The sequence below is a fragment of the Chlorocebus sabaeus genome, chromosome 26 (genome assembly GCF_047675955.1).
Source record: "Chlorocebus sabaeus isolate Y175 chromosome 26, mChlSab1.0.hap1, whole genome shotgun sequence".
Lineage (NCBI taxonomy): Eukaryota > Metazoa > Chordata > Mammalia > Primates > Cercopithecidae > Chlorocebus > Chlorocebus sabaeus.
In genome coordinates, this window is record NC_132929.1 from 18,406,551 (window position 1) to 18,428,074 (window position 21,524).

Genomic DNA, 21,524 nt, shown 5'->3' on the forward strand with positions numbered 1-21,524 from the left:
TGACAGAGCGAGACCCTGTCAAAAAACGTTTGCCATCTTATATTGGCATGGTTTGTGGCATCCCAAAACAGTTAAAATAGTACCATCAGTGATCACAGATCACCATAACACATATCATAATAATGAGAAAATTTGAAATATTGTGAGAATTTTCAAAATGTGAGACATGAATTGAGCACGTGCTGTTGGAAAGACGGCAGTGATAGACTTGCTCGATGTAGGCTGCCACAAACTATCTGTGGAAAAACTTAATGGAGTGCAGTAAAATGAGGTATGCCTATAATTCCTACATAGCATGGTATTGCATAGAGTGGTAACAGGTAAAGCACTTAGAACAGTTCCTGGCTAATGTAAGAGCTTAATAAGTGTTAGCTGCTATTCTCTCCAAAGTGGAGCTCTTTCTGGTCAAGCAGCTCTGTGAATTTGATGAAAGGCAACATAGCCTCTCCCCAGAGAAACAGGCACACAAATGCGAATCATGCATAAATGAGCTTCATAAATGGAGGTCTTGAAAGCCCGTCCATGGAACCCAGGTTAAAACTTTCCCATAGCTTCTGCTATTGAGAAAGAAGAGAGGTGAGGCCATAGAAATTAGACTCCATTTAAGTTAGCCCATAAAAGGGCTGTTCATTTAAAGCCCTTTCTGATTTTCTCCCATAACATTGTCTGGAAACTTGATTCACTTTTGAAAGGTAGTAAATGGTTAACACAAGCTCTGGAGTCTGACTACCTGGGATCAAATTTTGGTTCATTCATTTACTTTTAGTTGTGTGGCCTTGAGCGTAATACTGACCTGTAACTAAAGAGGTAAACAACTGTATCCCCCACTGAACTTGTTTTTTAACACTAAGCTCCCTCTTCAAGTTTCCAGTCTTACAACCATAATGATCTGTATCCCCTATAGCCATGCCTATTTTTTTCCTTCAGTTTTAATTCATCTTTTGTTTCTAGACTTCAACTCTAAATCTTTCCATTTCATGTATGGATTATGAGTCTGTCCTTAACTTAAACATCTATGGCCCAGACATCCTATACTCAGTTGTACTTAGAATTAGCTTTTTAAAGACATACACTATAATCCTAGCTACTTGGGAGGCTGAGTTGGGAGGATCACTTAGGCTCAGGTGTTCAGGACCAGCCTGGGCAACATAGTGCAATTCTCTCTCTCTCGCCCCTCTTCTCTCTCTCTCTCTCTCTCTCTCTCTCTCACACACACACACACACACACACACAAATGGCCAAGAGGTAGGTGGAAAAATTCTCAACGCTGCTAATTATCATGGAAATGAAATAAAACCTACAATGAGATGATCTCATTCCAGTTATAATGGCCATTATCAAAAGGGAGAAAATGCTGGCAAGGATGCTGAGAAAAGGGAACTCATTCCCACTTGGTGGCAATGTGAATGAGTACAGCCACTATAGAAAACAATATGGAGACCTCTCAGAAAACTAAAAATAGAACTACCATACTGTCTAGCAATCACACTACTGGGTATTTATTGAAAGGAAAGGAAATCAATATATTAAAGGGATACCTGCACTTCCATGGTTATTGCAGCACTATTCACGATAGCAAAGATAATAGAATCAACCTAAGGGTCCATCAGCAGATGAATGGATAAAGGAAATGTGGTATATATACACAGTGGAATACTATTCAGCCATAAAAAGGAATGAAATCCTATTGTTTGCAGTGACATGAATACACTGGAGGTGTATCCATGGAACTGGAAGTCATTGTATTAAGTGAAATAATCCAGGCACAGAAAGACAAATACTGCATGTTCTTACTCATGTGAGCTAAAAAATTTATTTCATGGAGGTAGAGAGTAGAATGATAGTTACCAGAGGCTGGGTAGGGGGTGTACAGGGTGGGGTGATGAAGGAAGGTAGGTTAATGGGTAGATACAAACATACAGTTAGATAGAAGGAATAAGTTTTAATGCTTGATAGCATAGTAGGGTGACTATATTTAACAATGTAAATTTCAAAATGGCTAGATTTGAAATGTTCCCAACACAAATAAATGATAAATGTTTGAGATAATGAATAACATAAATATCCTGGCTTGATCATTATACATTCTATGCATGTCTCAGAATATCACAAGTACCCCGTAAATCAGAACAAATATATATATAAAAAAAAATAGTAAAGTGAAAAAGGAAAACAAAGTAGCTTATCTAAGTGCTATTTTCTTTAGGTCACTCTTACCAAAAGTTTAGGTTATCCCAATTCCATTCCTAATCAGATTTTATTTCTCAGATTGATATTCAAGTTTCTCATCTAGTCATTTAAAAGTTTATTTTTTCCATAAAGTAAAAGCAAGTTTATTTAAAAAGTAAAGGAATAAAAGAATGCTACTCCATAGGCAGAGCAACCTATTTACTATTTTTTTTGGAGCCACAATCTCACTATGTTGCCCAGGCTGACCTCAAACTCCTAGGTTCAAGGGATCCTCCAGCCTCAGGCCTTCTGAATAGCTGGAACTATAGATGCCTGCCTCTGCCTGGCTCCATTTTTTAAATCCTTTTAATGTAGTGTCCACTCCAAGCCTTCTACTTCTGTACAACTTGTAAAATTCTACTTTCATGCCTTATAGATGAGATAAATGGCGTGCTTACTCTGTCATGGCCACTATGCTAAGTGCTTTTATATAATTTTTTGCAACATACCTGAGAGGTAGGAGCTATTCCCTATATTTACAAGTGAGACGAAATTGCTTAAATTCATAAAGCTAATAAATGACAGACTCTGGATTTAAACCTGGATCTTTCTGACTCCAGGACCCACGATTTTAATATATTACATTGCCTTCCAAACCAAGCTATAAAAAATTTGGGCGACTTGGGCCAGATGTGGTGGCTCACACCTGTAATCCCAGCACTTTGGGAGGTAAAGCAGGATTGCTTGAGCCCAGAAGTTTGGGGTCAGCCTGGGGAACACAGGAAGACCCCTGTCTGTCTAAAAAATTAAAAATTAGCTGAGTATGGTGGCAGATACCTGCAGCTCCAGCTACTCAAGAGGAGTGGGAGGAGATAGCTTGAGCCCAGGGGATCAAGGCGTTCGTGAGCTGTGATCGTGCCACTGTACTTCAGCCTGGGCAATAGAGCAAGACCCTGTCTCAAAAAGTATATATAGGCTGGGCGTGGTGACTCATGCCTGTAATCCCAGCACTATGGGAGGCCAAGGCAGGTGGATCACCTGAGGTTGGGAGTCTGAGATGAGCCTGGCCAACATAGTGAAACCCCATCTCTACTAAAAATACAAAAATTAGCTGGGCCTGGTGGTGGGTGCCTGTAATCCCAGCTACTCGGGAGGCTGAGGCAGAAGAATCACTAGAACCCAGGAGGTGGAGGTTGCAGTGAGCTGAGATTGTGCCACTGCACTCCAACCTGGGCAACACAGAGAGCCTCTGTCTTAAAAAAACAACAACAACAAAAGTGACTTAAAAGCCAGGCAGTGGCTCATGCCTGTAATCTCAACACTTTGGGAGGCCAAGATGGGAGGATCACTTGAGCCCAGGTGTTTAAGACTAGCCCAGGCAACACTACAAGATCTGTTGGGGGAAAAAAAAAAAAAAAAAAATGAGGTGACTTGGGCTAGTGGCCAAATTAGAATCTGGGTCTTAAACCACAAGCCAGTCTACTTGATTATCTCATATTTAAATTTAAATCTTGTTTGCTGTAACTTTGGGCATATTACTGTATATAGCCCTTGCCCTCAAAGAGTTAGTCTATCATGAAAGACAAATATAGAATGTGAGAAGTGCTATAGTAACAGATGGGTGAGCAGTTAATTTGACTTAGATGCAGGAAAGAGGCTTAGACATAGAGAATGAGGATATTAAGAGAGGGCAGGCTGGGCACGTTAGCTCATGCCTGTAATCACAGCATTTTGGGAGGCCAGGGCAGTGGATCAACTGAGGTCAGGAGTTTGAGGCCAGCCTGACCAATATGGTGAAACCGGTCTCTACTAAAAATATAAAAATTAGCCAGCAGTAGTGGTGTCTGCCTGTAATCCCAGCTACTCAGAAGGCTGAGGCAGGACAATCACTTGAACCCAGGAGGCGGAGGTTGCAGTGAGCCGAGATTGTGCCATTGTACTCCAGCCTGGGTGACAGAGTGAGCCTCTAGGAAAAAAAAAAAAAAGAGACAGAGAATGGGCATTCCCAACTGAGTGAACAATACAGTTGGTCCTAAGTATCCGGGTTCCACATCTGTGGATTCAACTGCAGATCAGACATATTTGAGGGGGAAAATGCCTCAAAATTCCAAGAAACAAAACCTGAATTTGGCATGCATCAAATACTATGTTGAATCTATGCAAATGAAGTTATGTGTAGGCATATTAGGTATTATAAGTAATCTAGAGATAATTTAAAGTTTCAGGAAGATAATATGTCATTTTATATAAGGGACTTGAGCATCATGAATTTGGTATCCATGGAGGTCTTGAAACCAATCCTCCATGGACACCGAGGGACAAGCTCTATAAAGGGAGTCAGAGGAGAGCGACTGCACCGTGGGTTTAGACAGAATAATCTGATATGGGTGGGCAGGCAAATGAGAGTGAAGAAAGGGAAATAAGTCTGGGTCCAAGTTGTAAAGGGTGGTAGTTGCAGATTCTGATAAGAGTGTGGACTAAGTTCCAATTAACAATTAAATGGGAACATTTAAATTGTTAAATGTGTAAATTCTGGCCAGGCACGGTGGCTCACGTCTGTAATCCCAGCCCTTTGGGAGGCCAAGGCGGTGGGATCACCTGAGGTCAGGAGTTCAAGACTAACCTGGCCAACATGGTGAAACCCCATCTCTACTAAAACAAAAAATTAGCAGGGCATGGTGGCGTAAACCTGTAGTACCAGCTACGCAGGAGGCTGAAGCAGGAGAATTGCTTGAACCTGGGAGGCAGAGGTTGCAACGAGCCGAGATTGTGCCGCTACACTCCGGCCTGGGTGACAGAGTGAGACTCCATCTCAAAAAAAGAAAAAATTGTATAAGTTCTGATTTATTAGATGAGAAGTACTGATAAAACACTTAGAGAAGGCCGGGCGCGGTGGCTCAAGCCTGTAATCCCAGCACTTTGGGAGGCCGAGACGGGCGGATCACGAGGTCAGGAGATCGAGACCATCCTGGCTAACACGGTGAAACCCCGTCTCTACTAAAAAATACAAAAAACTAGCTGGGCGTGGTGGCGGCGCCTGTAGTCCCAGCTACTCGGGAGGCTGAGGCAGGAGAATGGCGTAAACCCAGGAGGCGGAGCTTGCAGTGAGCTGAGATCCAGCCACTGCACTCCAGCCTGGGCGACAGAGCCAGACTCCGTCTCAAAAAAAAAAAAAAAAAAAAAAAAAAAACCACTTAGAGAAATGTTAATTGTTCAGTAGATCAATAAGATTAATAAACTAAACATTAAACTTTAGAAAAAACAAAACTCCTCAACTGGTATGGATAAACTAGTACCCTTGGAGCCCTTTCAAAGTGAGAAACAGAAAATGACATATGGGAGGCTGGGTGTGTTGGCTCCCACCTATAATCCCAGCATTTTGGGAGGCCGAGGTGGGTGGATCACCTGAGGCCAGGAGTTCAAGACCAGCCTGGCCAACACGGTGAAACCCTGTCTCTACTAAAAATACAAAAATGAGCTGGGTGTGGTGGTACATGCCTGTAATCCCAATTACTCAGGAGAATGAGGCATGAGAATCAGTTGAACCTGAGAGGTGGAGGTTGCAGTTGAGCCAAGATCGTGCCAATGCGCTCCAGCCTGGAATGAGATTCTGTCTCAAAAAAGAAAGTAACACATGGGAAAAAGAATACCTAGACCAGATTTATGTCAGAAAGATTTTGTCATAGAGATTAAATAGTAGGTTTGTGTGATCTCTTGACTTAATGGATAAACTAGGTTTAACCATTATTGAGAACTGTTGATATATAGTTAGTAATAGCTTTGTGGCTAAGATAAAATCAGAAAATGACCAAAATGGTAGCTTTCTAAACGTTCATGTTAGTGATAATCTGAAATTCTCTACCTTTGTACCTTCAGATTCTTTTTTTTTTTTTGAGACGGAGTCTCACTCTGTCGCCCAGGCTGGAGTGCAATGGCACGATCTCAGCTTGCTGCAAACCTCCACCTCATAGGTTCAAGCAATTCTTCTGCCTCAGCCTCCTGAGTAGCTGGGATTACAGGTGCGTACCACCACACCTGGCTAATTTTTGCATTTTTAGTAGAGACAGGGTATCACCACATTGGTCAGGCTGGTCTTGAACTCCTGACCTTGTGATCCACCTGCCTCAGCCTCCCAAAGTGCTGGGATTACAGGCATGAACCACCACGCCCAACCTCAGATTCTCTTAATAAGCATTATATCACAAAATGTTTTTGTCACATGAAGGCATTTCACTACTCATACAATGTGAACATGAGCATGAAACGTCTTCCTAATCTATTTATAGGTTAAAGTTCTCCTGTCCTCCTTTAAAGGATTAACCTTGCTTCCAGCCAAAGTTAATTAAAAATCTTTATTTAGTATATTCTCTCACTCAGAGTAAGCTTAATAAACATAGGTTGTTTTAAAATATTATAGTAATGGTTTATTGATAGGTAATTTGGTTAGTAAAGTTATAAATACAAAAAGGGAAAGGTTACCAGAAATAAGACATTATTTCTAACAAATCTTCAGGAAAATCTTGATTATTAAAATCCCTTTTATCTTACAAGTGTTGCATATACAGTTTTAGCTCTTCATAGCCCTCTACCAATAAGGCACCTGCAATAGTAAATAATTTGCTACTGCAGCCTTAGAGAGCATTTCTTAGAGGTCTGTTGGTGCTTCTCCTGACAAAGTGCACTTTTTTATTTTTTCCCCCGAGATAGAGTCTTGCTCTGTTGCCCAGGGTTGGAGTGCAATGGCACAATCTCGGCTCACTGCAACCTCTGCTCCTGGGTTCAAGCAATTCTGCTGCCTCAGCCTCCTGAGTTAGCCGGGATTACAGGTACCCACCACCACGCCAGGCTAATTTTTGTATTTTCAGTAGAGACAGGGTTTCACCATGTTAGCCAGGCTGGTCTCGAACTCCTAACCTCGTGATCCGCCTGCCTCAGCCTCCCAGTGTGCTGGGATTACAGGCGTGAGCCACCACGCCCAGCAAACAAAGCGTACTTAAAAAAAAAAATTATTTTTATTTTTAAAATTTGAGATGGAGTCTCACTCTGTCACCCACGCTGGAGTACAGTGGCATAATCTCAGCTCACTGCAATCTCCGCCTCTTGGGTTCAAGCGATTCTCCTGCCTCAGCCTCCCAAGTAGCTGGGATTACAAGCATGTACCACCACACCCAGATAATTTTTGAATTTTTAGTAGAGACAGGGTTTTCTCATGTTGGCCACGCTAGTCTTGAACTCCTGGCCTCAAGTGAGCCACCCACCTTGGCCTCCCAAAGTGCTGGGATTATAGGCATGAGCCACCATGCCCAGCCCAAAGTGCACTTTTAATCAAGACAAACAGTCACACATTTATATATATCCTAAAGTCCTAGTATAAAAACTGTGACTGAACTGATGGACTCGAATAAAAATAATAAATCCTTAGATCCATGCCAGCCTCTCACAAATTATCTGAATTTCATAAAAATATGAAGTGTTAACACAGAGATGGAATGGCAACTGACTTTATGAAAGCTCGCACATTGAAACTAAACAAAATCTCAAGCTGTGGTGTGGAGCTATTCTGTTACCAGGCAGCACCCCCTCACCATATAAATAGCAGCTAGCTACTGGTTTCTTAAAGCCAAACTAATGATGGTTTTGAAGATCAACCTTGTCTATTGCCCTACTCGTGACTCAAAATGGAAGACTTTTCCTGTCTCCTGACCCTTTTTCTTTTAGCTTATTTGAGAAGAGCCCTGAAATGAAAAAGGATCATTGAGTGAAATATAATCTCCTGGAGTATCATCTCCTTACTGTAGATACCCCTAACAACAACAGGAGGCTTTGACTCAGCCACATTCCAACAGAGGTTCTAAGTCAGTATCCTGTAAGGTTTCCATAGTCCTGGAGAACTTCACGCAAACTTCTTCTTGGTGGCTGTGAACCTCTCCATGTACTAAAAAACATGAAAGAATACATCAGGGGTATTTTGGCATGAGTAAATAAATAAAAGCCTAACTGTTTGTGTTTTTTTTTTTTTTTTTAATTTTGGTTTTTATTGCATGTGGTTTTTCTTTTTTTTTTTTTTTTTTTTGAGACGGAGTCTCGCTCTGTCGCCCGGGCTGGAGTGCAGTGGCCGGATCTCAGCTCACTGCAAGCTCCGCCTCCCAGGTTTACGCCATTCTCCTGCCTCAGCCTCCCGAGTAGCTGGGACTACAGGCGCCCGCCACCTCGCCCTGCTAGTTTTTTGTATTTTTTTTTAGTAGAGACGGGGTTTCACGGTGTTAGCCAGGATGGTCTCGATCTCCTGACCTCGTGATCCGCCCGTCTCGGCCTCCCAAAGTGCTGGGATTACAGGCTTGAGCCACCGCGCCCAGCCACATGTGGTTTTTCATTTCCTACAAAATATAACTGCTCTAAATGCAAAATTAAGTACATAGTTTTGGCCGGGTGCAGTGGCTCACACTTGTAATCCCAACACTTTGGGAGGCCAAGGTAGATGGATCGCTTGAGCCTAGGAGTTTGAGACCAGCCTGGGCAATATGGTGAAATCTCATCTCTACCAAAAATAGAAAAATGAGGCATGGTAGCTCCTGTAGTCTCAGCTAATCAGGAGGTTGAGGTGGGAGGATCACTTGAGCTGAGATCCTGCCACTGCACTCAAGCCGGGTGACAGAGCGAGACCTTGCCTCCAAAAAAAAATAAAAATAAAGCACATAGGGCTGGACGCGGTGGCTTACACCTGTAATCCCAGCACCTTGGGAGGCTGCGGCAGGCAGATCACTTGAGCTCAGGAGTTTGAGACCAGCTTGGCCAACAAGGTGAAACCCCATCTCTGCAAAAATTAGCAAGGCATACTGGCGTGCGACTGTGATCCCAGCCACTAAGGGGGCCAAGGGATAAGAATCACTTGAGCCCGGGAGGTGGGGGCTGCGCCAGTGAGCTGAGATTGCACCACTGCACTCCAGCCTGGGCAACAGAGTGAGACCCTGTCTCACACACAAAAATATATATATATCTATGTGTGTGTGTGTGTGTGTGTGTGTGTATGCGTGTATATATATGCGTGTATATATGTATATGTGTGTGTGTATATATATGTGTGTATATATCTCTCTCTCAAAAGACAAAGATGAAGACAAAGATGCTTTACAATAAGCTGTCTCTAGAGAAAAAGTCATCTTGGTACACCATTCAGCCGATGCTTTGAATCTACTTCCAAAATGGGGAAGAACAAATCCTGTTGACATTAGCTATAAACATTTCTTTGGATTACTTCACCATTGTCTTCTCTGGGGTAGTGACTAGAAATGTAGAAGTACATTAATTCATACCTTATCATAGCCTTCCAGTTCTCGAAGTTTCTTTATTTCAAAAAGATTGCCTTCCACAGCAAGCAGACAGATCTGGGAATCACTGAGGATGCTCTGGGGAAGCATGCTGAGCTCAAGACAATTCTCTTCCAGGCGAAGAATTTTAAGGCGAGGACAGCAAGATATCTTCACTGAGATCTGAGATATCTATTGAAAAACCACAAAAGAATAACAGGAAAAAGCATAAGCACTACACTGGTTACTTTTAGTACATTAAAACAAAACAAAAAATCTTTACTTGACTATTTGTTCTAGTTTTCCCCTCTTTTACCGCCTCCATTTTCTCACTGCCTACTCACTCCAGAAGCCTCTGTTATCTAGCTTCTGTTACTACGCCCCCACTTAAAAAAAAATGCTTTTATGAAGGTCACCAGTGGCTTTTTGGGAACAAAATTTTCTGATGATAAAAGCACTGTATGTCCATTATAGAAAATTTGAAAATCACAGGTTTAAAGAAAAAAGTTGACCTAGAATCCACCACCCAGAAATAACCACCATAAACATTTTGGTACATTTACTGCCGATGTTTTATGTGTACATAGATACTGACCACTTTACTACCAAATTCAAGGATCCATCGTCCTCAGTCCCTATTGCATTTAACTATACTATCTATCCCTTCCTTAAAACCCCTTCTTTTTGTCCTTTTTGGTTTTTCTTCCTATCTTTTGGATTATTCCTTACTTCTCTTGTTTTTATAGGCATTTTTCAAGTAGCTGTCCCTAATACTTCATATGTCATCTTCTCTCTCAACTTTTCCTAGAAAGCTCATTCATTAAAGTCCATCACTTTTGTTATGACCTCAAGATCTGTATCTACACTCTTACCTTTATTCTGCTCCCATGTGTCCAACTTTCATTAAGGCATTTCCATTTACAAGATTCACCACAGACAACTTAGCATGTCCATTCTCAATAACACCACTGTTCCTTTAGGCCCTCAAGCTCAATACCAAGCAATTGTCTTTGACTCACCCCTTTTGCCATTTAAATACTAAAAGTCACTAAATTCTTTGATTCTGCTTAGTATCATCTCAGATCATCACTTATTAGAAATGATGGGAACTTTAGTAAGTTCAATAACTAGCAATGCAAGTTCTCAGACCTCATCCCAGACCTACTGGATCAGACATACTGAGGGCAGGGGCTAATGATCTCTTTAAACAAGCTTTTCTGGTTGTTCTGATGCATACTAAAGTCAGAGAACCACTGAATAAAGGTACTAGCAGAGGTGAATGTGGAGCAAATCCTTGACTGACACATGCTGCTTAGCTGATTCAGTTCCCCCCCCCCCAAGAAGCTCTATAACATATAAGAATATCCACTTAAGGTCAAAAACATGAGGCCAATCCCTCAAAGACAGACTGAATTTCATCATGATGTAAAATCACTACAATCTAGAAAAGGAATAGCTACATGCAGCTAGTGACTACTTTAATGGATCATGGAGATCCAGAAATACAGACACTAAAAAACTAAAGGCCATCCAGTCTCACAGTGTTGAATGTTTCATCATTTGTGCCTTCATGCCTAGACAAGAATGTGTGGATTGGTTTTCCAGACAAATATTAATTGAAAAGCTGCCAAAGTAATGGAAACAAATTTCAAATATAATTAAAGCTGTATAACAGTGAAATGGGCTATCTCCAGAAAGCCTATCACTTAATATTCTTCAGCAAAAATAGAAGACACACTTAACAAAGATGTCAAAACCCCCGACAAAATGAAAAAACTGAATTACCTCTGACACCTGACTCTGAGAACCTCAGTTTAGGCTTCATTTCCACATTCTATCCCTGACATAGCTCCTGACTAGCTGTTTCGGGGCATATTTGAGGAGGATCTGAAGAATTCTTCAAGATTTGTGAGACAGTAGTTGAACTTTTGAAATGATCTCTCCCTGTTACCTACCTCATCCTACCGAAAACACCTACACAACTAACACATCCAGTGTCTGAACTAATTCCATGGCACTTTGGGCCTTGAAATTAGTTCAGCTTACAGAAGAAACCTCTCATCTAGCCTCTGATACTTAGCTCTGTGATGACAGCTTAGGAAACAAGAGGTTAAGAGGTATCAGGAGACCATAAACCCACACATACGCTGTAGGGGAAAAAACCTTAAGCTCTAGACCTGATTCTGGTTGAGGTTGAGTTCGATGACTTGCAGCTCTCCCACTGTGTCAGGTATACTTCGAATCTGGTTCTTAGAGAGATCCACCACATCCAGGTGCCGCAGGCTACAAAGTTGGAGAGGTAATGCTCCCAGTTGGTTCCCAGAGAGGCTCAGGGTCTTGAGGGCAGAGAGTTGCCCAAAGGTAGACGGCAGCTCTCTAAGGTGATTGTTGTTCAGGCTTAGCGTCTCTAGTTTTTTCAGATTGCATATCTCATCAGGCAGAACAGCTGGCAAAGAAAATGTTTTTAAAACCTGAATCTGATAGAGCTGAAAACAACTTTGATGAAGTTTCTAAAGACTATATGGCAGCCTGCTTCGCCTCTTGTTAATATATGTAAAATTCCCACATGTGCCATTTTTAGGTATTGCATTTTACCAACATAGTCTTTAGAAGGTGAGGGTGCCATCAAAATGCAGGTGAGCATTTGTGTGTATAATGGACTCCTTTTGTAAAGGGGTCCAAGGCACAATTTGACAGCAATTTTGTGATATTTGGAAGATCCTCCCCTTCCCATCCATCCCCCATTCCAAGTTAGGTAGCTTTGTTTACACTACATCCCCAAAATGTTCTTCCCTTTCAAGTCCAAATTAACCCAGTAACAATCATTATAACACCCAAGGAGGCTTATTTTTGATGTAATTACAAGTAGAAAGAAGGCTTCAAGGATTCCGGCATTCTGCAACTTGAGCCCTCCTGCACGGTTTCATAACGAAAACAAAAATCAGCTTGTAAGAGAAAACCACCCCTGGTAACAGCTTATCACTAGCAAAAGCCTCCCAGGCAAGAGCCATACTCAGTTTGTTGTTGTTCAGGGAGAGGCTCTTCAGCAGAGTGAACTTTCCTATCAGCAAAGGCGGTAGGCTCTCGATCTTGTTGTTGGACAAGTCGATGGTCCTGAGATTGCTCGTGAGCTTCTGCAAGTCTGCGGGGAACTGGAGAAAGGAGTTCACAGCGTGGAGAATCCCGCACCGACTAAGTTCGCCGCCCCCGCCGTCCCTCTCCCTTTAAGTTCCCCGGTCGTGTCCCTCCCATTCTCACCTCGGTCAGCCCTCGGTCCTTAAGCTGAAAGACACCAGTTTTCTGCGCCGTTTCCACATGAGCGCGGAGCGCACTGTTTCCCATCCTAGCGCCGCGGCTCAGGTCCCTGCGGGAAGGAAGCGCAGCTGTCACCGCCCAGTCCACCCGGTCGGCCTCCCGCCCCAGCTCTCATCTCCCGCCGATCCCTGGCTCCTGGGGCCCGACCCAAGAGTGGCAAGGAAGAGACGGAAGAACAGACAGCCCGACCACCAAGCCCTGCCGCCTTTGCAGCTCTGCGGAGGCCAGGCGCCTCTGGGAGCCTACGGAAGATCAGGGAACCCCGTACTCGCCTCCCACCGCTCAGCTGCCGGATGGCTCCGCAGGTGAAGACCCAGGACCCACAGTAGCCGGGATGCGCTCCCCGGCTTAGCCCCGGGCGGGACCGCCCTGTGACGTCATCGAGCCGCGCCGTGCGTTTGCCCTGCGTTCCAACTCACTCTTGGCGCCTTCGCGGGAGGTGAGTCCGAGCCATGGCGGCTGCCAACCCCTGGGACCCGGCGTCCGCACCTAACGGCGCTGGGCTAGTACTAGGCCACTTCATAGCTTCGGGGATGGTCAATCAGGTGCGTGGGGGCGGCTGTGGCGTCATCAAGGGGATGCCCACGATGGCAACAGAATATGGCTGTGAGTTGGTGCTGCTGGCTGTGGGAGTGGTGAGGGTCCTGGTTGGGGTCTGTACTATAGTAATAGATCCCCTTCCAGGCAACAGCCGCAACCGTTCTGCCGTGGCTGCTTGGAAAACGGGGATCTGAGTAGATGGTGTTTAGGGTAGACTGTGTTTTGAGTGTCTGTAGGATAAATTTGTCCCCGGCCCGTTTGTGGGAGATTAGACTGCTGTTACTGGCCTTTTTTTCATCCAGTGATACTGCCTCTAGACTGTAGTGTAAGGCGGGGATAGGAAATACGGATCGTTATGTCACCTTGCGGAACAAGCATTCCCAACAGCGCTCGTTTGTGGGAAGTATTGAATCGTATTTGGGGCGGGAGGTGCTGGGTAGAGAAGAGCGCTAGAAGCTCTTTTTTCGTGTTTTAATTTTATTTTTATTTATTTATTTTTTGAGACAGTCTCGCTCTGTCGCCCAGGCTGGAGTGCAGTGGCGCGGTCTCGGCTCACTGCAACCTCCGCCTCCCGGGTTCTAGCGATTCTCCTGCCTCAGTCTCTCGAGTAGGTGGGACTACAGGCGCGTACCGCCACGCCCAGCTAATTTTTTTGTTGTTGTTTTAATGTTCAGTAGAGACGGGTTTCACCGTGTTAGCCAGGATGGTCTCGATCTCCTGACCTCGTGATCCACCCGCCTCGGCCTCCCAAAGTGCTGGGATTACAGGCTTGAGTCACCGTGCCAGGCCTTGGCATCTTTACAGGCAAAAAAAAAAAAAAAAATATTGGCTAAAAAGATAAGACCTTGGAACGTGAATGGAGGAAGAGATTAATTTTGAGAAGGAGAGAAAAGACATTAACCCAAGGAGTCACAAAGTGGCAGTTTTAGGTTGGGCAAGAAAAGCATGTCGGGGGAAGGAGCCAATAGAGGGAGAAATTGAACATGTGAGGAAATAATGGAATGCAAGTGACAGAAGGGCATGGGGAAAGTGGGATCAAGGGCATTGAGAAAAATGGGGAAAGAAATTTTGATATATAGAGGAAGTTGAGGAATTTCACTAAAAAGAAAACAGAAAAGTTAAACTGATCTGTAAAAATTAGCACTATATTAGCTGGTGTGGTGGCGTGCACCTGTGGTCCCAGCTACTCCCAGGACCACATGGGTCCCGGAGGCTCAGATGGGAAGATGGCTTGAGCTCAGCAGATGGAGGTTGCAGTGAGACGCCATCGGGCCACTCCACTTAGCCTGGGCGACAGAGTGAGACCTTGTCTCAGGAAAAAAAAAAAAAAAAAAAAGCATTACAAACATGATGGAAGATTTACGGAAAATATATAACTTTTTATAGTTAGAAGAGCCATTAGAGACTCTAATACCTTAGAGTATTTTTTAATTTAAGAAACTAAGGCTTAGACCAAGAAACTTGCCCATGGTCACTAGACTGTTGAAGAAGAATTAGATCTTAACACTCTCCCTTTTGACACATTGTGTCCTCTCTCAAGATGAACTGTTATAAGAGGCTGTGATATTGTCTTGAAAGATTTTAAGCTTTTGTTGAACACCCATTGTCTGGGTGATCAGGAGATTCAGGTGGTCCTGTTAACTACATTTCCCAGGGGTGGCCACAGCCCTCTACAGTTTAATCCTTCCTCCCTTCTCTCCTGTGTTTTCTTTTTCTTTTCTTTTATTTATTTTTTTTGAGACGGAGTCTCCCTCTGTTGCCCAGGCTGGAGTGCAGTGGTGTGATCTTGGTTCACTGTACCCTCCGCCACCTGGGTTCAAGCAATTCTCGTGCTCCAGAGTAGCTGGGACTACAGGCATCTGCCATCACGCCTACTAATTTTCATATTTTCAGTAGAGATGGGGTTTCACCATTTTGGCCAGGCTAGTCTCAAACTCCTGACCTCAAGTGATCTGCCTGTCTTGGCCTTCCAAAGTATTTGGATTACAGGCGTGAACCAACGAGTCCAGCCTTTTTCTTATCAGGTTACCTAGTACTCTCACTTGTATTGTCCAGTTCTCCTGTCACAAAATAGTTTGGCAAACTCATAATAGAAAACATTTTTGAGGGCTCATGCCTGTAATCCCAACACTTTGGGAGGCCAAGGCGGGTTGATCACCTGAGGTCAGGAGTTTGAGATCAGCCTGGCCAACATGGTGAAACCCAGTCTCTACTAAAAATACAAAAATTAGCCAGGTATGGTGGTAGGTGCCTGTAATCCCAGCTACTCAGGAAGCTCAGACATGAGAATCGCTTGAGCCCTGGAGGTGGAGGTTGCAGTGAGCAAAGATCATGCCACTGCACTCCAACCCGAGTGACACAGTAAGACCCTGTCTCAAACAAAAACAAAAAACCCCCCAACTTTTGGTACTTGGTATCCCTCTAAAGAGCATTGGTAGGAAATACAAATGCCTAAACCAAAGGAGTGAGGCACTGGTGAGAGAATTTTAGGCATTGATGGGTGATCTCTTTTTTGGGGGTGGTGGTTGTCTTGGTGGTGTCTACTGTCTCTCAAGTAACATTAATTAAACAGTTACTGGTTTTACCTACAGTTAACATGTCCCACTCTATAGCTCCTTAAGACCTCTGACAACCTTACTACACAGCTAGTCCCAATGAGGGAGCTATTTACAGACTTGTAGATTGGTTTTACTTTAAGCAAACTTTATACATAAAAACCTTTATCTTTTTTTTTTTTTTTCCCCCTGAGACAGAGTCTTGCTCTGTTGCCCAGACTGGAGTATAGTGGCACAATCTTGGCTCACTGCAACCTCCACCTCCTGGGTTCAAGCAATTATCCTGCCTCAGCTTCCTGAGTAGCTGAGATTACAGGCACGCACCACCACGCCCAGCTAATTTTTTTTATTTTTAGTAGAGACGGGATTTCACCATGTTGGTCAGGCTGGTCTCGAACTCCTGACCTCAAATGATCCACCCGCCTCGGCCTCCCAAAGTGCTGGGATTACAGGCTTGAGCCACCACACCCAGCCAAAAACCTTTTCCTGTTAGAAGGATTTAGCACTGATTCTTTCAAAATGATTTGTCAGATCATCCCTTTAAACAGCCCATCCCTTTAATGCACATCATTTTTTGTGCATTAAAAATTAAGATTACTGAATTCCTGCTGGCAAGAATTTTTTAAAAATTGAGTGATGCCTAAGATTGTGATTTGATACAACTCTTCTGGAAAACATAACTTGTTTGAAGTTTTGTTTCAGTCCATTAGAGAGTGATTTGGTGAAAGAAAGGTAGGGCTTTCTGTAGGATAATGGGGTATTGCTTTAGTTTATTCCCCTAGGGACTGCTTTAGTGGCCTTACATTCTAGATATTTTTCCAGCAAGTGTGAGTGAGTCATGGAGTCTTGACCAAAGCTTGGTCATTGCTTATTGGCAATTAATAAGATCAGGGTCTGGATCTACAAAAAAAAAAAACAAAAACAAAAAAAAACACACACAGAATCTACTAATTCTATTTTCTTAACCTGTGTCCTACTCTCCTCTACACCTACTCTCCCATTTGAGAGCCTCTGCTCTTAAATTCTCTGCTATACTAACCTCCCTTTTAGTGTCTCTCAGCTAGAATTCAGTATGAAAAGGGATAGGAAAAAGAAAGGGTGCCCACAAATTACAAATTTATGTATACATATGTGGTATATAATGTTACCAGGATTTTTATATTAAGTGTAAAGGTTCTGGATTTCAGCTTCTTCCTGTGCCTAGCCACGGAATAAACAAAAATACCCTGAATAGACTCCTTTTTCTCAGGATCCTTTCATTTTCAGGGTTCTTTTGCCCTCTGGGGCATGTAATAGCAATATATAATAACAATAGCTAAAGAAAAAGACTTTTCTGTATTCTCAAATCCCTGATGCTTTTTTCTTTTTCTTTTTTTAAATGTGTTAAACTAAGTCTCAATCCTCAAATAGTTATACTTTCTATTCGTTATAGAAAATAAGCCTCCACCTCCCTAAATGCAGGGATTACAGGTGAGAGCCACTTCACCTGACCATCTTTCTTTCTTCTCTCCTTTTTTGTTATCTGCTTCTTAAACATTCTTATTTTTCCTCTGGTTTCTCTTGCATGTTCTTAGCTAAGTACCATTACTCTATTGTTGAACCTGACAGTTTACTAGTTTGCCAGATATACAACTAAGATTAGTGTATAAGCATGGAGAGAGGGAGATATACCAGGGAACAAGTTGATTACAATGTGATACATTGTAGAAAATGTTTTAGGCTCATTTACCTCCTGAGAGAAACAAAGAAAAACGAGTCAGCTCATATGATGGAAAGACAGTGGATTAGATGTGTTCTCACTTCCACCCTCGCACACATTGGCAGTGTGAAGTTGGAGTAATACTTTCCTGTTCCTCAATTTTGCCATCAGTAAAATATCTTGTGTTATCTACTTCAGTGAATGGCATAACTCTGTCCACTCACATGAAGCAGAATCCTTGGGAGTATTAACTGGATTTTATCCCTTATTCACCATATCAGTTAAGATTTGTCAATTCTATCTTTGCAGGAACTCCATCTTTTCTTCCTTTCCTTTTTAACTGTTACTGACCTAGTCCACATTCTCATACTCACCTGGAATACCGTAGCAGCTACCTGTTTAAAATATCCAATCTCTCTAGTCCATTGCTCCATTAGTGTTGTTTATGTTAGCTAGTTACCAGGGTTTTCCTTCTTTTTTTTTTATTGTGGTAAAAGACATATAAAATTTACCATTTTAACTATCTTAAAATGTACAATTCAGTGGCATTTACTATACTCAATATTGTGCAACTATTTTCAAAAACATTTTTATCACTCCAGATGTAAACCCTGTACTGTTCCCTATTCCCTCCTCCCTCTTCAGTAGTGTTTTTATTTTGTTTGTTTTGTGGGTGTATTTTTTTTTTTTTTTTTTTTTTTTGAGAGAGTCTCGCTCTGTCGTCCAGGCTGGAGTGCAGTGGTGTGCTCACGGCTCACGGCAGCCTCGGCCTCCTGGGCTCAAGTGATCCTCCCACATTGGCCTCCCTAGTAGCTGGTACTACAGGCATATGTCATCATGCCTGGCTAATTTTTGTATTTTTAGTAGAGACAGGGTTTCACCATATTGGCCAGGCCGGTCTCCAACTCCTGATCTCAGGTGATCTACCCACCTCCGCCTCCCAAAGTGCTGGGATTACAGGTGTGAGCCACCAGGCCCAGCCAGTTTTATTTTTCACACTTCCCCAGTTAAATATCGCTACCTTCCCCGGCACTGCTGAGACAGGGTCTCACCCTGTTGCCCAGGCTGGAGTTGCAGTAGCATGATCACAGCTTACTGTATCCTCAATCTCCCAGGCTCAAGGGATCTTCCCACCCCAGCCTCCCAAGTAGCTGGGTCTATAGGCACACGTTACCATGCCTGGCTAATTTTTTTTTTTTTTTTTTTTTTTTGAGACAGTCTCACTCTGTCACCAGGCTGGAGTGCAATGTGGCGTGATCTCGGCTCACTGCAACCTCCACCTCCTGGGTTCAAGCAATTCTCCTGCCTCAGCCTTCCAAGTAGCTGGGACTACAGGTGTGCCACCATAGCCAGCTAATTTTTGTATTTTTTAGTAGAGATGGGGTTTCACCATGTTGACCAGGATGGTCTCGATCTCCTGACCTCGTGATCTGCCCACCTCAGCCTCCCAAAGTGCTGGAATTACAGCCGGGAGCCACCATGCCTAGCTGCCTGGCTAATTTTTTAGATTTTTTTTAGAGACACCCTGTGTTGTGCAGGGTGGTCTCAAACTCCTGGGCTCAAGCGGTTATCCTGCTTTAGCCTCCCAGAGTGCTGGGATTACAGGTGTGAGCCATCATGCCAGGCTGTATTTCTAAATAAGTATTATGTATGATTGTATTACTTCTTTACCAGAAAATGTTCAGTTGCTCCCATTTTCTGCAGTATGATTGTTGAGCATAGCACTCAGGATCATCTGTGATTATGTGGAGACTATGTTTTCAGCTACCTCTTACCCTGTTTTCACATATATGCGAACACTGGTGGTTATTGAGCATTTATAATGTTTTTGATCTTTCTATCTAGAATACCTTTTTCTTCCCATACATTATGAGCCTCGTGAGGGTGGAGAGCTTGTTTCATATTTGAATATTCCATTGCCTAACTCAGTAAGTGTTTATAAAATTGGTTATTTTTAGACAATAAACTTTTACTGTGAAGACCAGAGAGTAAATATATAAGGCTTTCTGGGCCATATGGTTGCAACTACACAACTAGGTAGTTGTATAAAGGCAGCCAGAGATAGCATGTAAATGGATGAGACAAGTCACGTTCCAATAAAAATTTATTTCTAGACCATGAAACATGAATTTCGTATCATTTTCTTTGTTTTTTTTTTTTTAGACAGAGTTTTGTTCTGTCGCCCAGGCTAGAGTGCAGTGGCGTGATCTTGGCTCACTGCAACCTCCGCCTCCCAGGTTCAAGCAGTTCTCCTGCCTCAGCCTCCCAAAGTAGCTGGGATTACAGGCACCCACCACCATGCCCGGCTAATTTATTTTGTTTATTTTTTTTGAATAGAGACAGAGTTTCACCATGTTGGCCAGGCTGGTCTCAAACTCCTGACCTCAGGTAATCCGCTTGCCATGGCCTCCCAAAGTGTTGGGATTACAGGCGTGAGCTACCATGCCCAGCCTTTTTTTTTTTTTTTTTTTTTTTTTTGAGATAGGGTCTCACTCTGTCGCCCAGACTAGAGTGCAGTGGCAATCTCAGCTCACCACAACCTCTGTCACCTAAGCTCAAGCAATTCTCCTGCCTCAGCCTCCCGAGTAGCTGGGATTACAGGTGTGCACCACTACTGCCTGACTAATTTCTGTATTTTTAGTAGAGACGGGGTTTCACTATGTTGGCCAGGCTGGTCTTGAACTCCTGACCTCAAATGATCCACCCACCTCAGCCTCCCAAAGTGCTGGGATTACAGGCATGAGCCACTGTGCCCAGACTGTTATAAAATATTGTCTTTGATTTTCTTTTTCCCAACAATTTGAATATATAAAAATCATGCCTGGCTCACAGGCTATACAAAAACAGGTAATGGGCTGCATTTATTTCATGGACTATAGTTTTCCAATCCCTGGCCTATATGATCTCTAAAATTCTTTGGCCTGGGCACGGTGGTGCACGCCTATAATCTGAGCACTCTAGGAGGCTGAGGCGGGTGGATCACCTGAGGTCAGCAGTTGTAGACCAGCCAGGCCAACATGGTGAAACCCCAACTGTACTAAAAGTACAAAAAAAAAAATAGCTGGGCATGGTGGCGATAATCCCATGGTAGCTGGGAAGCTACTTGGAAAGCTGTAATCCCAGCTACTTGGGAAGCTAAAGCAGGAGAATCAATTGAATCCAAGAGGCAGAGGTTGCAGTGAGCGGAGATCATACCATTGCACTCCAGCCTGGGTGACAAGAACAAAACCCAGTGGGTGGCTCACGCCTGTAATCCTAGCACTTTGGGAGGCCTAGGTGGGCAGATCACGAGGTCAGGAGATTGAGACCATCCTGGCTAACACAGTGAAACCCCGTCTCTACTAAAAAATACAAAAAAAATTTAGCCGGGCATGCTGGCAGGTGCCTGTAGTCCCAGCAACTCAGGAGGCTGAGGCAGGAGAATGGCATGAACCCGGGAGGCGGAGCTTGCAGTGAGCTGAGATCGCGCCACTGCACTCCAGCCTGGGTAACAGAGCGAGACTCCATCTAAAAAAATATATATATATGTATATATTCTTTGCTGTGCTAGCATTGTAGAAAACAAAATGATAGAGAAAATTATGGATGAAGTCTAGGGATGCACAAGATAATACTCAATTCTGAGATAATGTGCATGGACTCGTGGAATGAAAGGATAAAAAAGAAGGGGTAACCTTTTTGAAAGAATAATTATGCCTGGATACAAATAATCCTTTAACTGAAAGATAAGAATGTGAATATACACAGTATGAATGACTTCCAGCCAACTGAGGTCATTTAGCAAATCAGATAAATGATTCCATGAAGGGGAAAAGTATTTGATTTCAACCCCAGAAGCTCAGAGAGACTGGGCCTGAGTCATTTGGAAAGATAGAGGTGATCCTCCAACAACTTTAGTCTTAGAATCCTTTGATAAAATATCAGTAATACAAATCTATT

General features: G+C 43.1%; 2 protein-coding genes across 7 annotated transcripts in view; one reads left to right on the plus strand and one right to left on the minus strand.

Annotated features, from left to right (window-relative positions):
- Positions 1-13,166, minus strand: LRRC57 (leucine rich repeat containing 57). Its single transcript, XM_008016894.3, has 6 exons — positions 13,064-13,166; positions 12,735-12,840; positions 12,490-12,628; positions 11,654-11,922; positions 9,483-9,668; positions 1-8,104 (listed from the first exon to the last, which is right to left on the minus strand). The coding sequence occupies exons 2-6, from the start codon at positions 12,816-12,818 to the stop codon at positions 8,063-8,065; spliced, it is 720 nt and encodes a 239-aa protein (XP_008015085.1). The 5' UTR covers positions 12,819-12,840; positions 13,064-13,166; the 3' UTR covers positions 1-8,062.
- HAUS2 (HAUS augmin like complex subunit 2) overlaps positions 13,128-21,524 on the plus strand; it is a 20,466-nt gene continuing 12,069 nt past the window's right edge. For 3 of the 6 annotated variants that reach the window (XM_008016892.2, XM_038009885.2, XM_038009883.1), the window contains exon 1: positions 13,128-13,230. Coding sequence is in view for 2 of the 6 variants with exons in the window: in XM_008016890.3 (XP_008015081.1) it covers positions 13,244-13,336 (93 nt within the window). In the remaining 4 variants the exon portion in view is untranslated. The other 3 variants (XM_038009882.2, XM_008016890.3, XM_008016891.3) reach the window with 3 other exon arrangements.